General features: G+C 39.4%; 1 protein-coding gene across 1 annotated transcript in view; it reads left to right on the top strand.

Annotated features, from left to right (window-relative positions):
- LOC114046382 (myomegalin-like) overlaps positions 1-21,253 on the top strand; it is a 243,814-nt gene that overhangs the window by 6,590 nt on the left and 215,971 nt on the right. The window contains exon 2 of the mRNA XM_027866699.1: positions 19,600-19,655. Within this exon, the coding sequence (XP_027722500.1) occupies positions 19,600-19,655 (56 nt within the window). The remainder of the gene's footprint in view (positions 1-19,599; positions 19,656-21,253) is intronic.

Here is a 21,253-nt window from a genome sequence, read left to right as displayed (position 1 = left end):
AAAAACTCAATACAAGTGAAGTCAGAGAAAATCCAGGTCACTGACTCTAGAGACGTGGTGAGTTCAAGGTCTTATTCTGCCACTACCTAGTTAACTATGTGACCTTGGGCAAGTCATGTCAACTCTTCGGACCTCAATTTCCTCAAGATGGGCAGAACCTTGGGGATCATCTACTCCAACGTTTTAGGGTGCTGAAAGAGACTACTGACCTGGGATGGTGGAGGACTCAATGTTACATTTGGTGTGAAAGGACCCAGGTTTAAATTCCAGTTCTACCATTGGCTGTCCTTCCAGTTTCACTGCAATCTCAGCCAACATGAATAGAGACACATTATTCAAGTACATTCAAGTACACATTATTCAGTATCTCAGTTTCCTAATTTGTCAAATGAAAGTACTGGAGTAAATAACTTTTAAGGCTTCTTCTGACTCTAAATATGTGAGCTTATGAACTTTCTTTTGTGTTTTTTTGGGAGGGAGCAGTTGGGGTTAAGTGATTTACTCAAGGTCACACAGCTGGTATATATCTGGGTCCAGATTTGAACTCAGATCCTTCTGACTCCAGGGCCAGAGCTCTATTCACAGCATCACCTAGTTGCCCTGAGCTTATGAGCTTAGTAGAGTGGTCGTGAAGAAAATATTTTGTAATTCTTAAAGTGCTATTTACTCCTCATTTGTTGGATGAAGAGCCAGACATGACTGAAAAATGATTGAAACTACCATGCATTATGCAAAATTGTAGTATCTTGGAGTAGACAGGACCATAGAGGCCACCCAATCCAACCTATACGTGAAAAAGAGCCCCTGGATAAGATTATCCAAAAGTGACCATCCTCTATTGGCCAGCCTTTGACAAAGTGGAATCCTTGATCCCCTGGGTAGACCTCCACTTTGGCATTGTCCCAATTGGAAAAGAAGTTTTTCTTTACTTCTAGGCAAAAGTTGTCTCTGTGATATCACCCACTGCTCCTAGTTCCATCCTCTGTGGTGAGATAGAATAAATCTATTCCTTTTCTTATATTACAGCTCTTCAAATCCTTGAAGATGGCTGTCATTGTTTCCCCCTCTTCTCTTATCCAATTAAATATCTTCAGTTCCTTCAGCCAATCTTTATAAGACACAGTTTCCAGTTCTCTCTCCATTGTGATCTTCCTCTGGATGCACTCCAGGTGGTCAAAGTTATTTCCAAAATGGAGTATTCAGAATTGGACATAATGCTCCAGATGTGATATGACCAGGGCATGTCTTGAATAATGTGTCTCTATTCATGTTGGCTGAGATTGCAGTAGGTTTTTGTTGTTGTTATTGTTGTTGGAAGTCATGTCATTTTGTGGTATCATACTGATCCTGCATGCCATCACCTTCCTCATTTCATGGTCCTTTTTGAGAATGAAGGATAAACAGCAGCAACTGATCTTGCAGTCCACTAAGACCTCCAGATTGGCTTTACATAAACTATTGTCATTTGTCTTTCATTTTCAAAGAGGACAACGACATCAGGGAGGTGATGCCGTGACTTGCAAGTGAATTGGATTTAAGTGAGTGACGGCTGTGCAAAGTCACCAGCCTCACTCTCTCCTCTGGAGCCATCTGGGTCCAATGGCATAGATCAGGATGCCTGGAGGTGGTCCCCACAAAAACTGTAAAGATAGAGTCAAACCTGCTCCATCTTACATGACTTCACAAAATTGGTGTGAGGATCAAATGAGATAATGTATGTAAAGTGCTTAGCTCAGGGTCTGGCACTTAATAAATGCTTGTTCCCTTCCTCCTCCCCAATTTGGGCACTTGGCTTTTGACCTCAAATATAGAATCTTACGTTTATTCTTATTAATTTTATCTGGTTAAATTTGGCCCATCATTCTAATCTGTTGGGAATTTTGGGTTCTCAACTTCTATCCGAAGGGTTGGGTATCCCACCCAGCTTTGTGTTGTCTGTGATTTGCTAGAAATACCTTCGCTAGCTTCACCTGAGTCATTGATAAAGATGGCAACATGGGGACAAGGACAGGTTACTGAGGCTTGCTGCAAGAGACCTCCCTCTAGGTTGACATCCATTAATGACTTTTTGCATCATCTGATTATTTAAAGGATTTTGAATCAACAGATAAGATATCCCCTTTGCCCTCATGGAACTTACAGTCTAATAAGGGGAAAAGTTGCAACATTAGTATAATAGATGCATAATAATATAAATAATATAATAGATACATAATAATGTAATAAATGCATTAGAGTATTGCAAAACAAAGTGCTATATAAGAATTGAGTGATCAACCAGGAAGATCAGCAAGGATTTCAAGGAGGAGGTACCATTTGTATTGGGCTTTACATGAGGAATAAAGCTTTATCAGGCAAAGAACAAAAAGGAGATTCCAGGGGCAGCTAGGTGGCACAGTAGATAGAGCATTGGCCCTGAAGTCAGGAGGACCTGAGTTCAAATCCGTCCTCAAACCAAACACTTGACACTTATTAGCTGTGTGACCCTGGGTAAGTCACTTAACCCCAATTGCCTAAAAACAAAACAAAAAAAATACAAAAAGGAGATTCTAGGCATAGGGAACTATGTGATTAAAAAGGTAAGGAAGAGGGAGAACGCAATCAAATTAAATTCAATAAATATTTCTTAGTCTCTGTGTGCAAGACACTGCGCTAGATGCTTGGGGATTAAATAGAAATGAACAAGATTTCCTGCTAGGGAACTGACAATGTACTGGGGGCTGTGAAGTGGCAAATTAGACATGCCCAAAGCCAGAGCTAAACTGGAAATCTTGAATCTGAGATATGTGCGGAACATTAGAGGCTCATGAGAAAGATCCACGGGGGAAGAAAGAGAGTATAACCCAGGGGGATAAGATGAAAAATTTAATGGTAGAATAGAAGATACTGGATTGCTTAGGAGCAGTCAACACAGGGGTGCATATAGATATGTAATGTTACATATGCCAAGAATAGTGCTTGACACGTTGTTTGGTCATTTCAGTTGTGTCTGACTCTTCGTGACCCCATTCGGGGTTTTCTTGGCAAAGATACTGGAGTGGGTTGCCATTTTCTTCTGCAGCTCATTTTACACATGAGGGAACTGAGACAGACAGAGCTAAGTGATTTGCCCAAGGTCACAAGGATAGTAAGTATCTGAAACCAGATTTGAACTCAGGAAGATGGGTCTTCCTAATTCCAAGCCCAGCATTCTATCCACTGTGCCACCTAGCTACCCTGCTTGACACATAGTACTTTTTCATTTACTTGTTCGTTCATATGGCACTTCATGTTTCTAATCTCTCTTCAAGTGAGCAAAGGCTTTAAGAAGATGTTAATGATGAAATCTTATGTTCTAGGGGATAGATGTTATTATTCCCACTCTCCAGATAGTGAAGTTGAGGCATTGAAGGGATAATTGAATTCCCCAGCTCGGTCAAGGAGTCAGAAGTAGTGATGTATTTAGAAACCACATCCTGTAGGCAGTAGCATGAATTGTATTTAGCACTAGCCTGTCAAACCTATACTAGAGTCCCAGTAGTGTATGACCATGGGCAACTCACTTAATCTCTTTATCTGTAAGATAGATATGATCCCTGTAGTTCCTCCCAAGGTTAACATGTGGCTGAAATAATATAATGTAGGTAAGAGGTTTGGCTTTGCATATTTTCAAAACACTAAATAAAATATCAGTTATTATCTTTTGAGCACAAGCCCAGTGCTTGTACTAGAAGAAGCAAATTGCCTTCACAATTAGCAATGATAAGAACAGAATTGGAGAATAAATTACAAGGACCTGTAATGCAGGGAGAAAAGTGAAGTGGGAGACAAAGTGGTGTAGTGTAAGGAGTTCAGTTCCTGGAATCGGAAGACCTAAGTTCAAATCTAGCCATAGACACTAACTGTGTGATGTCAGACAGGTCATTTAACCTTTGTCTGCCTTGGCTTTCTCAACCGTAAAATGGAGATAATAGTAGCACCTACCTCACAGGGTTTTTGTGAGGATCAAATGAAATAATATTTGTAAGTGCTTAGCACATAGTAGGTGCTTAATAAATACTTATCCCTTTCCCTACCTATAGATAGATAAATAAATAGCTATTTGAGCCTAGGCAACTCAATCTCCCTGTAGCTCAGTTTCTTTATCTGTAATATAGGGAAAGGTCTTGTAAACTTTAGAATATTATAGGGATGAGAAATGTTATTGTTATTATCAAGTGGAAGTATCTCATAATAACTACCATCTACATAGGGCTTTAAGGTGGCAAAGCAATTTATATAATGATATGAAGTGAGTAGATACTTGATGTGTATCACTTTCAAAGCTAGAGGGGCTATTTCAGGGAACAGGTTTATTCATGGAAGGTGGGGCGGCGTATCTGTTTTTAGCAGTTGCTTTTTCTTCTTCAAAAGGTCTGATGTAAGAGGTAGGAAGGTCTTAAAGTATGGTTTCTCCCTCCCTTCTTCGCTTCCCCCCTTCCCCAAAGTATTTATGTTGCAGGTACCCAATGCTAATGGAGTTGGCCTTCCTTTCCAGCTGTTAGAGATTGCCAACCCAGAAACCTGCCTCCCAGAGTGCATCATTTGGCCCTGGGCACTCCCAATGAATAGAGTGAGCTGAGTGAACGGTGTAATTGCTGTCTGTGTTGGAGGAGAGTGCATTGTTAATGTACTGATGACAAGCTGGGCTCATCAAGGCTAACAAATGAAACTGTCCCTGGTTGTCAAGTCTTGACCAATTAAGCATTGGAGTTCCCAGGAGTTGTAATGATGGGTCTTACATCTGAAGAAAATGGAGGCTCACTTTTATATAAATTTATATGTAGTTTATATAAATTTATACAAATTTATACTTCATTTATATAAATTTGTACAAATTTATATTTAATTTATATAAATTCAGATTTTATTTATATACATTTATATTTAATTTATAGGAATTTATATTTATTTTGTATAAATTTATATTTGATTTATAGAGATTTATACTAACATTTATATAAAATCCTTGCTCTCTGCAACCTTTGCTTCTGCCTCAATGTGTTGGGATATAGGATATTGTGATCTTTATGCCAAAAGCAGTACTTGGCACTACACAAAATAGAAGTTACCATTGCCATCTCCTGGCAAATCATGTAAGAAGAGAGCAAACAGAGCTGTGAAGGAAGGAAAACCTCAGAAGAGCTCCTATTGGTCTTTTCCCTTTTATTGAGGTTTGCCTTTGTTCATAGATTTAGATCTGAAAGAGACTTTAGAGATAATCTAGTCCAACTCCCCCATTTTATGGATCAGGAAACTGAGACCCATAGGGGAAATGTCCTGGGATTTGAACTCAGGTCCTTTGATTAAAAATCCAGGGTGTTTTCTACTATACTACCCTGCCTTCTTGCCTTTTGGCAGAGATGCAATTGATGGTCATGGTAAGGCTGAAGGGAACAAGTGAATCTTTCTGGAGGCTCTTGGTATGGGCTGAGAAAGTGACTTGAATGACTCATCTTAGGAGAGGGCCAGTGTTTGCCATTCCCCTTCCCCGCCCATCAAAGTGGTCACGTGACATCAAATTGCTGGAGAGAGGCCCATCAAATCACCTTGTCAAGAAATTTCATGGGGCAGCTGGGTGGTGCAGTGGATAGAGCTCTGGCCTAGGAATCAGGAGGACCTGAGTTCAAATCCTGCCTCAGACACTTGCTGCTTACTACCTGTGTGACCCTGGGCAAGTCACTTAACCCCAATTGCCTCATCAAAAAGCAACCCCCCCCCAAAAAAAAAATAAAAAGGAGAAGAAATTCCAAACTGTATGAATTGTAGGTGAGTTTAGATTTGGGAGCAGGGGTTGTTTGATTTTTGTCTCCATCACCTGGCACAGTGTCTGGCAATAAACAGCTCATTAAAAAAAAAAGAATGAATGAAAACACATTTATTAAGTGCTTTCTATTTACCTGGCACTGTGCTAAGCACTGAGGAGACAAACGCAAAATCGAAGATAATTTCTATCTTTTGATTGACTGCTTGAGGCCAGGATTTAAGTTTAAAGCTCACCTCAGAGGCATATAACACTCTTTCTATCTTGAAACCACCAATATCCCTAGAATCTAGGATGGCCCAGAATCCTTCACCAGCTGGTCAAAATTTCGGAAAAATCCAGAGCAAGTGAGGAGATCGAACTGCAAAGTTATGAATAGAAATGGAAGCCCAGAAATTGGTCCCTGAGGGCACCATTGCTCAAAATGTCTTTGTTTCTGAACAGGCACTGCTTGTGAAAGCCTAGAACGCAGGAGCTCTCCTAGCCAAACTTTCACATAGGAAGAAAGTAGGCCACATTTCTCACACTGCTTCCAACCCTTGTGCGTTTACATGGGCTTGGAGACGAGCAGAGAAAAGGGGAACGAGATTCTTTGAGTACAGCAAAAAAGACCTATTTCATTTCTGCTGATACACAGACTAACAGCTCTTGCCTCTTGGCTGTTAAGCTCCTAGAAGATAATGATTAGGATTTATATGTGTATACTTACATGCATACATGCATGCATACATATGTGTCTGGTATGTCCTAAACGTCTCAGTTTTAATCTATTAAAGCTTACTTAGAACTTTTAGGACTTTATACAGAAATAGGGAAACACTTAGGAAGACAGACTCCTTTAAATTTATTATTTATTGAATTATTTATTATTTAATATTTTGTAAATATTAAGCTGAAGGAGTCTGACTATCTTCCTAAATATTTACCTTCCTCCTCATCCCTCATGTGGAAAGATTTATAAGATTCTCAGTAATACAGTGGCTACTTAGGAGCATCCTTTTTTCCCCTTTATTTAGGGGTTTAGGAAATGTAACATAGCTTAGTATTTATTTTCTTGACCCACCTTTTAAGGTTTATTTAATCTAATTTTTTTATATTCCAAAATACCTAACTGAGGCAGCCGGGTGGCATGGTGGATAGAGAGCTGGGAATGGTACTAGCTGTGTAACTTTGGGCAAGTCACTTAACCTCTGTCTGCCTCAGTTTCCTCATCTATAAAAAAGGGATAATAATAGCACCTATCTACCAGGGTTGTTGTGAGGATCAAATGAGATCATATTTGTAAAATGCTTAGCACGGTGTCTGGCACACAGTAGGCACTATATAAATATTAGTTACTGTTATTATCGATCAATCAATAAATATTTATTAAGTGCCTACTATGTGCCAAGTACTATGCTAAGTACTGGGGATACAAAAAGAGACAAAAGACAGTCCCCGCCCCTAAAGAGCTTGCAAATCTAATGGTGGAGACAATGTGCAAACAAATACACACAAATCAAATTATATATGGGATAAATTGGAAATAGTTAAAAGCGGAAAGGTCCTGGAATTAAGAGGAAATGGGGAAGGTTTCCTGTAGAAGCTGAGATTTTAGTTGGGTCTTAAAATGAAGCCAAGGAGGTCAGTGGTTGGAATGGAGGAGGGAGAACATTCCTGGCATGGGGGACAGCCAGAGAAAATACTGGGAGAGGAGAGGTGGAGTGTCTTGTTTGTGGAACAGCCAGGTTTCAGAATTGAAAAAACTTTTTAAAAATTTATTTTGCTAGATATTTCCCAATTACATGTAAAAAAAATGTAACATTTATTTAAAAAAAATTCAAGTTCCAAATTCTCTCCCTCCTTCCCTCCTTCCCTTCTCTCCTTCCTCTTTGATAAGGCAAGCAATGTGATATAGATTATACATGTGAAATCATATACAAACATATTTCCATATTAATCATGTTGTAAAAGAAAACACAGACAAAAAAAGAAAAGTAAAAAGTATGTCTCAATCTGTATTTAGAGTTCATCAGTTTTCTCTCTGGAGGTGGATAGCATTTTTCATTATAGGTCCTTTAGAATTATATTGGATCATTGTCTTGTTCAGAGTAGGTTCAACTTTCACAGTTGATTATCCTTACAATAGTGCTGTTACTGTGTACAATGTTCTCATGGTTCTGCTCACTTCACTTTGCTTGAGTTCATATAAGTCTTCCCAGGTTTTTCTAGGTTTCACAATTCTTAAACATAGATGTAGTACATCTGTAGGTGATGACAAGATCAAGGGTATGACCGTCTTTGTGTGTGACTGAGGTAAAATGAAGGAGTAGCTCATGGGAGGTGAAGAGGTTGAACAAATGAGTGGTTAGGGTATTTGAGGGAGAATCAATATGTATGTTGAAGGCAGGAGTTGGGGAGGAGAGAAAAATTGTAAGCCAGGTATCAAACTCATTGAGAAAGGGGAATGATCTGGAGGTTGGGGGATCTATAGGCAACAGCTACCAGGATTTTCATTGGGTGGTAGATGTGAACAGCATGAACCTCAAAGGAAGAGAAATTCCTGATTAATGGAAGGAGGAGAACCTGGAAGTGGCAATGAGGAACATGCAGTATTCCAACTCCTCCCACCTTGACCAGTGAGCCCAGGAGAATGAGTGAAGGTATATCCAGTACTGGAAAGGTGGCCAGGGAGCCTGCGTCATCAAGAGTAAGCCAGATTTTGGTAAGAGCTACTAGATGGAAAGAGTGAGAGACGGCTAGATTTAAGATGAAAGTAAATTTGTTGCCTATGAAAGAGGCATTCCAGAGGGCACATTGGAAGGGCTGGGTGGAGTTAGGATGAAACTTTGAGGTGGGAGAATTGAGGGATATGAGAGTGAGGAATTGGGTGGTAGGGGGTGGGTATGGAATGAGGTTTGAATGATAATCTATAGGAGGTCAAAGTCACTGAGATTTGGAGGGTATGAGCACGGATGAGAATGTTCATCATTGAGTAGAGGGCACTATTTCTCTACCCTCAAAGGACAGGTGCAGATGGAGATGAGAGACCTGAAGTTGAAGGGAGGTTGCACTAGAGGTTCTCAACATCCCAGTTGGGAGACTCGGCTGGCAGCAGGAGGTGGAAGATGCCTTGTGCTGGTATAGATTGAAGTGGTTGCTTAGGAGCAGATGGAAGATGCTTGGCTCAGCCCCCAGCAGCCTTCCCTCAGGGAACGTACTATACCCAACTATTATTATTATTATTATTATTATCATTATTATTATAGTTAATTATTCCAAATAAGTTAGGTAGTGATAAATTATATTAATCCCAACCACACTTCCACCCTCACCCCCAAATCCATGTGTGGCTTTGAGTCGTAGAGAGAAGAGGAGGAAAATGGAAGAAGAGGTAAAGATCAAAAGGAAAAATGGGAGAAGTCCTCAAGAGCAGTTGGGCCCACTCAGAAGTGGGAGGAGTAGTACAAAATCAACAAATGAACGGCTGGGCTACTTTCTCCACCCACCCCCAGCATCATGGAAGCATGGGTTCTGAAAGAAATGAGAACTCACTTCTGTTGTTTTTCCTTTGGGAACTACAATGATGTCATGTCCCCCTGAGTTTTCAGAGTGGTCTCCTATAACTGACTGCATCATAGGCCTTCAGTGGGTTGAGAAGTATAACCCCTGGGAGCCTTTGTTTGACAATAATGAAAGTATCAGGACAGTGGTAGAAACATCAAGTCAGATGAGCCTTGTTCTCTGCCCTGATCAGATGACACATGAAGAATCGTCTTCAGCTGCATTGTAAGAGGGACATTGACAAGACTGGGGAGGCATTATTAAATGGCAGTTTGGGGAAAAAACAGGGTTTTTGGTAGACTAAAAGCTTAATATGAATCCATGGTGTAATATAGCAGACAAAAAATCAACAAGCATTCATTAAGTACTTATTGTGTGCTAAGCACTTGGAATGCAAATACAAGGAAAAGAAGTACAGCCCTTGCCTCAAGGAACTCACACTATAATGGTGTCAATAACATTGCAAAAAAAGTTATATTGTGAGATATATAAAGTATAAATTAAAAGCAATCACAGAGGGAAGGCACCAGAAGTTAGGTTGGAGGGAGGATGGGGAAGGGCCTGCAGAAGGTAGGGCTTTAATCCTAATCTTAAAGGTAGGCAGAGGTGAGGAGGAAACATATTCATAGCCAGTGGAAAGACATATCTGGCATATGAGGTGTTGTGTACAAAAAAGGTCAAGAAGGCCATTGTTGCTGGATTATAGAGTATAGACTGAGAAAGTCAGAAGGGGCCAGCTCGTGAAAGATTTTAAAAGATAAATAGAGGATATTATATTAGATCCTGGAGGAAATGGAAAACTACTGGAGTTGGGGTGAGGGGAGGCAGATGGTGATATGATCAAACCTGTGTTTTTAGAAGACCACTTTGGGCAGTTGAGTACAGGATAGCTTCTAAGTGACCAGCAGACAAACCAGAACGCTATTGCAATAGTCTAGGTGGGAGGTGATGAGGGCCTGTCCCAGGATGGGTCCCACATGAGGAGACAGACAGGGATATGGGAGATGTTATAAAGGTAGAAATGACAAGATTTGGCAACAGATTGGATATGTGGAATGAGTGTGAGTGAGGAGTTGAGTTTGATACCTAGGTATTGAGCCATGGTAACTGGGAAGTAGTTTCCTTGACAGTAATAGGGAAATTTGGAAGAGAGGAGGGTTTTGGGGAAAAGATAATGAGTCCAGTTTTGGATATGTTGGGGTTGAGATGCCTATGGGCCATCTAATTCAAGATGTCTAAAGATAGCTGGTGATATGAGACTGGAGGTAAGGAAAGAAGTTAGATATATAGATCTGGGAATTATTTATATAGAAATGATAATTGAATGTGCTGATGAGATCACCAGGCAAGATAATATAGAAAGAGCAAGGATCCCAGGACAGAGCCTTGGGGATCACTCATGATTAGCGAGCATGACCCGGACGTAGATCCAGCAAAGAAGACTGAGGAATGGTTATACAGTCAGGAAAAGAACCAAGAGGGAACAGTTTCACAAAAACCAGAGTACCAAGGAGAAGAAGGTGATTGATGGTGTCAAAGGTTACAGAGAGGTCAAGAAGGATGAAGATTGAGAAAGGGCCATTGGATTTGACAATTAAGAAATTACTGGTAACTTTGGAGAGAGCAATTTCAGTCTGATCATGAGATGAGACACTAGATTGCATTGGGCTTAGAATTGAGTGATAAGAGAGACAGTGGAAATATTGATTATAGATGGCTTTCTCAAATTTTCCCATGAAGGGGAGGAGAAATACAGGATGGTAGCTAGTGAGGATGATTGGATCAAAAAAAAATGGTGGAGACCATGTATCTATGATCATGTCTTGTACCAAAAGGGCTTTAACTTGTTCTGTAAGGACACAGGGAGTGAACCAAAGAGCAACAATGGGTAGAAACTGCAAAAGCAAATTGAGAATTGCAGTAAGGGTGAAAAAAAAACTGCCTCTCAATTAGAGCTTTCCAAGAGGGGAATGGTCTGCAACAAAAACTAAATGACTACTTGTTAGGTATAGTAGGGAATGGCTTCTTTTCTAGGTGTAGGTTGGACTGGTTGGCCGCTGAGCTCCCTTCCAGCCCTAATTCCATTATTCTTTGACTTTTAGAGTATATTTGAAGGAGGATGATTATGTTGAAGAGATTCAAAGCCATATTATATGAAGATATGTTGATGGAAGAAGACAGGGCTTAAGGACTGGAAAGTATTACCAAACTTGAGAGAAAACGATTAAAGTCAAAGTATTACACAGAATGTCATGACTTGGTTGTGTAATATATAATGCTCAAGAACAGAGGTGTCAAACATGCAGCCTGCAGGGGCACAACACTCCAAAATAAAATTTAATTGGGAAATATTTGACAAAATAAATAAAAATACAATAAAACAGAGATAATGTTAATATGTGGTTTTTATAATATGCATGATTATTATGTAGGATTTAGTGGCCTCATTACTACTTGAGATTGAAGTCACTGTTTTAGAAAACCTTTAGAAAAACTAGGATCAAGGTTCCCAGCTTCTCACAGACTTCTCTCAAGTGGGCTTGGACATAATTTGTTCCTAATTTTCTTGGCTATGATATTAGCTTTTAAAAAGCACATTGCTAAGAAATGATCTTGCAAGGAACCATGCCAATAAGGAATAATGCCATGATGCGAGCCTTTAAATATCTGAGGGTTGTCATATGGAAGAGGGATTAGACTTATTCTCCAAAGCTCCAGACAGCAAAAGTTGGACAAGTTTGTACAAGTTAAAGGGAGATAGATTTCTGTTTAGTATATATAAGGAAGAACTTAGAACTTAGGGAGTCCATTACAAACTTACATAACTTTTAATAACTATTAGAGTTTTCCAAAAATAAAATGAGCTGCCTTTTCAGATGGTAAGTTCTCTGTCAGTGGTTATGTTTGAGCAGATGCCGAAGTGTATGTATAGGGGATGGTGTAGAGCAAGACTTCATAGCCCGGAGTCCACAGACTCCTTTGTGTAGATTTTAGGGAATCTGTGAACTTGGATGGGAAAAAATTACATCTTATTTTCGTTAACCTTTAACTGAAATTTAGCATTTTTTTCAATTATTAATGTAGGCAACAAATCATAGGAGTATCAGGCTTTACTAGGCTGCCAAAGGGATCCACAGTAAAGAGTAAGGTTAAGAACCTTTGTGTAGTAGAAGAAACAATTGGAGGGAATAGGAGTTTGCATCAGATTCAGTCGACAAGTATTTGTTGAGCATCTGGTACATGCTACATGCAAGGCATTGTGCTAGGTGACACAAGGACACAAAGAAGACTAAGACATGTTCCCTCTGTAGCACCCTTCTCTGGGAAGCTTCCCCAGAGGATGGCTACCACCCTTGGATTCAAGGGTACCTTATTTGTCTGAACTAGTAAAATTATAGCTCATGACTTCCGACTGGTGAGTTTACCTTTAATAATTAGCCAGTAGATATAATGCGTAACTGCAAATAGTCATGACCAGGGGTGGGGAATCTGCGGCCTTGAGGCCACACATGGCCCTCTAGGTCCTCAAGCGCATCCCTTTGCACACACTGGTCCACAGTTACATGAGTACATAGCTATTTGGGGGAGGGTGGTGAAGAGTTTTTAGTACTTCAGAATTAACCGGGGAAAGCTGGTTGGCAGTGGTATAGTAAGTGGCATTCCATAGAGGTGGGTTGCTGATATTAAATAAATAATGAGAAAGTAAAGGGACAGAGTTTATTATGAGTAAATGGAAAATTCACTTATTCAAGGGGAAAACAAAATCAAGATAGAGGAGGCGTTGGGGGGAAGACCAGCCATGTTCAAATAACACATGAGATCTAGATGCCCTAATGAGTCAGTAGTTACACAGGCATACCTTGGATATGTTGTGGGTTTGTTTCCAGGCGACTGCCATAAAGTGAATATCGCAACAAAGCAAATTGCTTGAATTTGTTCATTTCTCAGTGAATATAAATGTTGTGTTTACCCTATACTGCAGTCTGTTAAGTGTGAAATAGTATTACGCCTGAAAAAAAATGTACGTACCTTAGGTAAAAAATATTTTATTGCTAAAGAATGCTATCCTCTGAGACTTCAGTGAGCCATAATCTTTTTGCTGATGGAGGGTCTTGCCTCCATGTTGATGGCTGCTAACTGATCATGGTGGTGGCTGCTGAAGGCTGGGGTGGCTGTGGCAATTTCTTAAAATAAGACAACTATGAAGTTTGCCACATCAATTGACTCTTAGTTTTACTTGAACACTTAGAGGCCATTGTATGGGTATTAATTAGCCTAATTTCAATATTGTTGTGTCTCAGGGGCAGCTAGAGGGTGAAGTGGATAGAGCTCTGGCCTTGGAGTTAGGAGGACCTGAGTTTAAATTTGACCTCAGACACTTGACACTTACTAGCTGTGTGACCCTGGGCAAGTCACTTAATCCCGATTGCCTAGCCAAAAAAAAAAAAAAGCAAAAAAACAATATTGTTATGGCTTAGGGATTAGGGAGGCCTGAGAAAGGGAGAGAGGGAGCAGTCAGAGCACATAATATTTATCAATTAAGTTCACCATCTTATATTGGTGGGGTTCATAGGGCCCCAAAACAATTACAATAGTAACACCAAAGATCACTGATCACAGATCACCATAATAGATATAATAATAATGAAAAAATTCAAAATATTGTGAGAATTACCCAAATGTGATACAGAGATAAGATGTGAGCACATGCTGTTGGAAAAATGGGGCTGGTAGGCCTGTTTGACCTACAAACCTTCAATTTGGGAAGAAAAACCAAACAAACAAAAAACCAACCCGCAATATCTTAAAGCACAATAAAATGAGGTTTGCTTTACAGGATGTTACTGGGGTGTGCATGTGCTGGGATGCTCAAATAGGGGAAAACAGGACAAAGATTTGCAACAACTTTCCAGGCCTGGATGCTGCTTAATGGCTCAGAGACGTGCATTACCTACAGCCAGGTGTTTTTTGGTAGCCATGCCAGCACTCTAACTTTGTTCCAACATGCTAGGCATTCAATTCTACAAGCATTAAGTGTTTACCACAAACAAAGCATTACACTAGGCAATAGAGACACAGAGACAAAAACTGGACAGCATCTGCCCTTAGGCAAGGACCTTACATTCTCTTGGGGGATCCATGATACATCTGGGCAAGGAGATCCAAGATCATTGGAGGAAGAGGAAGAGGAGGAGAGCCCTAACAACTGGGTACAATCAGGAAAAGCTTTCTGTAGGAGGAGGTACTTGAGCTGAATCTTGAAAGAAATTAAGCCTTCCAAGAAGCAAGAAGTGAAGAGGGGATTCTAGGCATAGTGGATGGGCTAAGGGCCCACAGACAAGATATTCAGCCCCAAATGTGGGAAACAGGAAGCTGGCTGGTTTAAAAGTAGTATGAACTATGCTTGTGGAAGGTATTGCCTGGAGCTGGATTGTGAAAGGCTTGAAAACATGAGCTGAGGGTACATTCTGGGAAGATGGTGGTGTGATTTTACATACATATAATATGTATACATATATATATGCATACATATGTTTGTGTATATATGTGTGTATATACATATATGTGTGTATATACATATATACACATCCACATCCACATCCACATATACATATACATAGTTGTGTCTAATGGTAGCTATCTCTAGGATAGGGTGGTGGGAAGGGAAAAAAAGGAAATTTAGATAATAACTTTATTATATATTTAAAAGGAATAGCAAGTTGTACATAATAGATTTGCAGATTCATGTATAGTCATCTTATGTTATGGAAATGCTTATTTTATTCCATAAACTAAAAATAAAATAAACAAAAATAAAAAACAAATGCAGGCTGAGGAGGTTGTATTTGATCCTAGAGGCAACAGGGAGTGACGTGGTCAGACTGGTGTTGAATAGATGATGGAGAGAAGAGAAGAGAGCTTGAAAACAGGGAGATTGATCAAAGGCTGTTGCAGTTATCCAGGTTAGATGAAATGAGATCTTGAACCAGGGTGGTCCCTTCACTGTATGAAGGGAGAGGAAGAGACAGATTCAAGATAAGCTGTGGAGGTAGAATTGACAAGACTTTAGCATGTGATGAGTATGTGGAGGTGAAGGAGAGGAAAGAGTAGAGCACTTCCCCAGAAGTTTCAAACCCAGGGGACTAGGAAGATGCAGCATCCTTTCTTTTTTTTTTTTTAATGGATTTTATTTATTTTAACATTCGTTCTTAAAAAAAAATTAGTTCCAAATCCTCTCCCTGCCACCCTTTGAGAAGGTAGGCAATATGATATCAATTATGCATGTGAAGTCATGCAAAACATGTTTCCATATTAACCATGTTGCAAGAAAAAAAAAAAGCAAGAAAATTTAAGTGAAACATCCAGAGAAAGAACTAATGGAGTCTGAATGCAGATTGAAGCATACTATTTTCACTTTCTTAATTTTTTCGTGGTTTTTTTCTTTTGATCTATTTCTTTTTTCACAACATGACTAATATAGAAATGTTTTGCATGATTGGACATATATAACCTATATCAAATTGTTTACCAGCTTAGGGAGGAGGAAGGGGAGGGAAGGAGGGAGGGAAAAAAATTTGGAACTCAAAATTTAAAATTGAATGTTAAGATTTGTCTTTACATGTAATTGGAAAAAAATAAAATACTATTTTAAAAAAAGGAGAAATTAAGTGAAAAAAGTAAAATTAACATCCTCTTAAAGTAGCTTGTTTATTGTTTAATGACCCTTTTAACGTACGGGATTCCTCAAGGCCCTGGATACTTCCAGGATGGCCCTGGAAATACAGAACTGGCATTTGTGTGTGTGCCTCTGTATGTAATATGGAGGTTGGGGGGAGGTGCTAGGGGAAGAGTTAGCCTGATCGGCTTTACCTCTGGTCCACTTGCTGTGCCCTATATGTGACGTTCCCCTGTTGCACCCCCTGCTTGAATTCTCTCTCTTTTCACCTACAGCTAATAAAATTCATACCTTTCTTGAAAGTGCAATTTTTGTACCATAGCTAGAGGACCCCTTTCTTGATCCCTCTCAGTTGTTGGTGGTTTCCTTCCACACCCCCATTTGCTTTGTGTGCTGTATATATAGAATACAGGCTGTTGTGATGTAGTAGAGAGCTGGCCTCAGTACTAGGAAGATCTGGGTTTAAGTCTTGCTACTGACCCATTTTGGCTATGTGACCCTGGGCCCTCTTACTGCTTTAGTTAACTTTCTTATACTATAAGTTTCAAAGAAAGTGCCAACCTGTACTAGCAGAGGGAGTTTCCTCACCTGGGTGTTTCCTATAGTACTAATGAAATTACAGGGCAGACCCTCTATATTTTGCATGTCGCCTATCTATATACATACTTATGCTCCGAAAGTATGTAAGTTCCCTGAGGGCAAAGATTGTTTTATCTGTGTGTTTGTTTTCCTCTGTACAGGGCCTAGCACATAGTAGACAGCTAATTTTTCAATTTAAATTTTATGTTACGGTCCACATTCTCTCTCTCTCTCTGTCTCTCACCCTCTCCTTACCCCCCTCCATTGAAAACACACACACACACACATACACGCTACAAGCATGTATTAGTCAAAGCAAAACAAATTCCCCCCTTGTTCATTTTGGATTAAAAAAAAATCCTCAGTTTGCACCCAGAGTTCATCAGTTCTCTATCTGGAGGGAGGTAGCATGTTTCATCATGAGTCCTCTAGAATTGTGGTTGACCATTGGATTGTTCAGAATTTTTTTGTTTGTTTAATTTAAAGGTAGATGCTTAATTAAATGGCTGCCCAATTAAATTGACTAGAATTGGTTTCTATGTTGCTTCCAATTTTCTTTCACATTTTAGATCAGCAGAAAATTTTGCAAATCCTATTTCCTTATAGACACACACCCCTTATTTTTCCCACTTTAAGTTTACTTCCCTTAGGGAGCATTAAATTCCTTACGGATTTTGCTGAGCAGCTGAGATAGCCCTACTCTCTGGGCACAAGGGAGGCGGAAACCTGAGCCGTTAATAGAGCTAAAGTGATTTTTCCCCATTTCCCAGAGGAACCACTGGTACCTCTGTTAACTCTACATCCATCTGAATTGACCTTTTTGCCCTACAGTATACTTATTGATTGACACTGGGTAAGAAGCAGGTTAGGGTAGGGACGGAAGCAGAGAGGCGTCCAATAGGGCTGCTTTCTATCCACATTGACCATATGTTCCACATTCAGTCATACTTTGTACAGATTCACCCAATCTATAATGTATAATCTGGGATGCAGTGAGTGAGGTCATGTCTGGAGAGCATGAAAGCTACTGAGCTCCTTGGAGAAAGGTCTAATGGCTGGTTTGGTTAAATGTCCATTAGAATATGGAGTTGTAAAGTTTTAGAGCTAGAAGCATCTATAAGTCATTTCTATTCCATCATTTTACAGAGAAGGAAACTGAGACCTAGAAAGTTGAAGTAACTAGTCTAAGGTCCCAGAGCTACTTGATGGCTCTCTCTCTCACTTATGATCAAGATGCTCCAATGTTCATGGGAATAGGCATTTATGAGACCCTTTCTTTTAGAGGTAATGCATTCCTGGAAACTATGTATTTAAAGCTGATTATTAGTGAGGCAATATCCTGACTTTTTAATGCTATCTTTGCCCAGGTGTATTATCACTCATAGAATGAATGAGTGTGTGTATGAAAGAGCAAGAAATAAAAGTGGGGAAAAGATGAAGTTACCCACAATTTATACAAAACAATTCTGTAGCCTCCTTGCCACCAAGTCCGTTTGTGTGATTTTATGTTGTCTTAATTAAAATTTTTATAAACACCAAATAAAATGAACATTCACACATATTGAGTGGATCAGAAAAATAGAATTATACATGAAACTATGAAGCTCTATCATATATAGCTTGTTTTTCCTTTTACATATATAATAAATTTAACATGTAACTTTCAAAGCTATCCTCCTTGCCTGTCCTTCCTTCTCTTCTGTTTTGTACATTAAAAAGAAATACTTTAATGTCCCTTTTTTTCTTCCTTTTTTCTTTTTTGGAGGAGAGGGAGGCAATCCTTTTTCACCAGCTCCCAAATTATCCTCTTCCCCATTAATCCCTTTTGTCAAACCAGTCAGTAAATAGCAACAATTTGACTTTTATCTTGTACACTCTCTGAATTTTTTTTTTAAGGAAAATGGCTAATAGGTCATTAAGGGAGAAGAAAGGGAAGCAGAGGGCCTAGATGAGCCCCTAATTGGATAAGCTGTGTCATACTTCTAGATCTGTTGTTCTTACTTGGTCTCTGGACGAGTAATCTTTGTTGGAGAGGAATGATGTTTTTATACCAAATAGACTTTCACCTGGCTTCCCAGCTTCAGCATGGTACCAAGGAAGATTATAGATATCTGACTGGATAATGGCATATATGTATCTCTGGGGTGTGTGTGTGTGTGTGTGTGTGTGTGTGTGTGTGTGTGTGTGTATGTGTGTTTATACACCAGAAAAGTTTTTTTTACCCCTAGAACTAGTGATATTCTGAAGTGTTGGTGTGCTGTGGAGATTGGTAAAGATAATAGATGGGAATAATATTGGCAGGGGTTGTGGGAAGATAGGCCCATCAAGACACCAAGGTGAGAGCTGACCAGCCATTTTGGAAAATACTTTGGCAGTACCCTACAATAGTGATAGACTCTTTGACCCATCTTCACCAGTAGTGGACATATATACCTCAAAGAGGCCACACTAAAAGAGAAAGGTCCCATCATAAATCAATATGTTTTTAGCAACAGTTTTTTGATAGAAAAAAAAATCAGAAACAAAGCAGACACCCACTGCTTGAAGAGTGGCTGAATAATTTGTAGTGATGTATTATTTAAGCAGCATAAGAACCAGAAAATAGGAAGATTCAGAGAAATCCTGGGACACTAGGATGAAGTGATACAAGACCAAGAGAATGATGTTCACAATGACCTTGAAAATGTCAGGGAAAACAATGCTAAAAGATCGCTAAATTTAGATCAATGCAATGATGATTTTTGACTCCAGAAAACTAATGGCATATGCCTTCATCTTCTTGGTAAGAGAGGTGCTAGATTACAGATGGAAAATGAAGCATACATTCTCAGACCTAAAATATGTGTCATTTGTTTTGCTTAAGTATAAGGCAGGATTATAAGTTCTGAGCTTTAAGGCAGGATTCTAATGGGGAGGATATTAGTGTCAACAATGTTAAAAAAAACATTTGATAAAAGAAAGATGATATAATGCCTTGTGGGCCATAGATAAGTATTTAACCATTTGTTTTTCCCTACAGGGATTATTTTTTGGAGGATGATGGAGAAATGGTGCCCAGAACAAGTCATGTAGCAGGTAAGAAAGACATAAGCACTTGCCTCTCAGTTCCTTATGACCCTGTTGTCCATACTTTTGACATCATCTTCAGCATTTGTATTAGTGCGTTAAGGTTTCTGAAGTACTTATGAATATTATCTCATATTATCCATAAAACAACCCCAACAAAGTAGGAGCTATTATTATCCTCATTTTTGTTGACGTTGAGTCATTTCAGTCATGTCTAACTCTTTGTGACCCCTTTTGGGGTTTTCTTGGCAAAGATACTGGAGTGGTTTGCTATTTCCTTCTCCAGCTCATTTGACAGATGAAGAAACTGAGGCAAACAGGGTTAAGTGACTCGCCCAGGGTCATATAGCTTATAAGCATCTGAGGCTGGATTTGCACTCAGGTCTTCCTGACTCTATCCTTTCTACTGCTCTATCCACTTAAAACAGTTGACAGATCCTCTTCTCCCAGCACCAGGTTTCATACATATTTGGTGCTTGGGAAAGGTCTATTAAATATTAGCAGATCTCACTTCTATGATGCTTTAAGGTTTACAACATACTTTTCTCACAACTATCCTAGGAGTTAGGTTAGGTAAGTATTATTCTCATTTTTTTTTTTTGAGAGGGAATATATTCCAATAAGTTAAGTGACTCATTCAGAGTTAGAGAGCGAGGAAATAGCTAAGCCAGGATGCAAACCTGGCTTTTCTGATCCCAAATATATGTCTGTCTCCACTGGACCATGGTGGCTCTTAGAAATAGCTCACTTTATACAATGTGTAATGGTTTTAAAATGCTCTTACTTGTGCTGTCTCATTTGATCCTTATAATAGCCCTGTTAGGTAGGTGGTACAAACATTATTTTCACTTTACATATAAAGTAACTGAGGCATAGCACATTAAATGGTCACCCAGAGTCCTGCAGCTATAAATAGCAGCTCTGGGCCTCAGACCCAAGTCATTTGACTTCAAAGCTATTGTATTTTCCACTATACTAGGCTTTCTCCCATTTGTTGAATGGATGGATGTCTCCTCATCATTTGTGAGGAAGAATAGAGAGTTGATGAGAATGCAAAATCTTATTTTCCCCATCAGCCTTTCCTCAGTGTCTTCAGCATTCATCTGGTTTTAGTTGAATTATGGTGAGAGCAGACTTGTAGTTTATTAGCAGTTGATATTTGGGCTGTATTTGCTTCTTTAAAAAATTGTGTCCATGGCAAAGGCTCTTGATTTGTGCTTATGAAAAAAAGGGAGATTCAATTCAACAAATAATTAGGGCCTACTCTGTCTGGGGCAACTAGGTCGTGTAATGGATAGAGTGCCAGGCCTGGAGTCAGAAGACCTGAGTTCAAATCTGGCCTCAGATACTTTCTAGCTATGCGGCCTTGGGCAAATCACTTAACCCTGTTTGCCTCAGTTTCCTCATCTGGAAAAGGAGCTGGAGAAGGAAATAGCAAACCATTCCAGTATCTTTGCCAAGAAAAACCCAAATGGGGTCATGAAGAGTCAGGCACAACTGAACAATAACAAATATGGCGGCACTGGTTTAAGCACTCAAGAACTAAAGACATCCTGCTTTTAAGGTTATTGATTCATTCAGCTTTAAAAATTCTGTTTATCTTTCTC

Source organism: Vombatus ursinus, unplaced genomic scaffold (genome assembly GCF_900497805.2).
Source record: "Vombatus ursinus unplaced genomic scaffold, bare-nosed wombat genome assembly UNPS02014782.1, whole genome shotgun sequence".
NCBI lineage: Eukaryota > Metazoa > Chordata > Mammalia > Diprotodontia > Vombatidae > Vombatus > Vombatus ursinus.
This window is presented reverse-complemented; position numbering and strand designations above follow the sequence as displayed.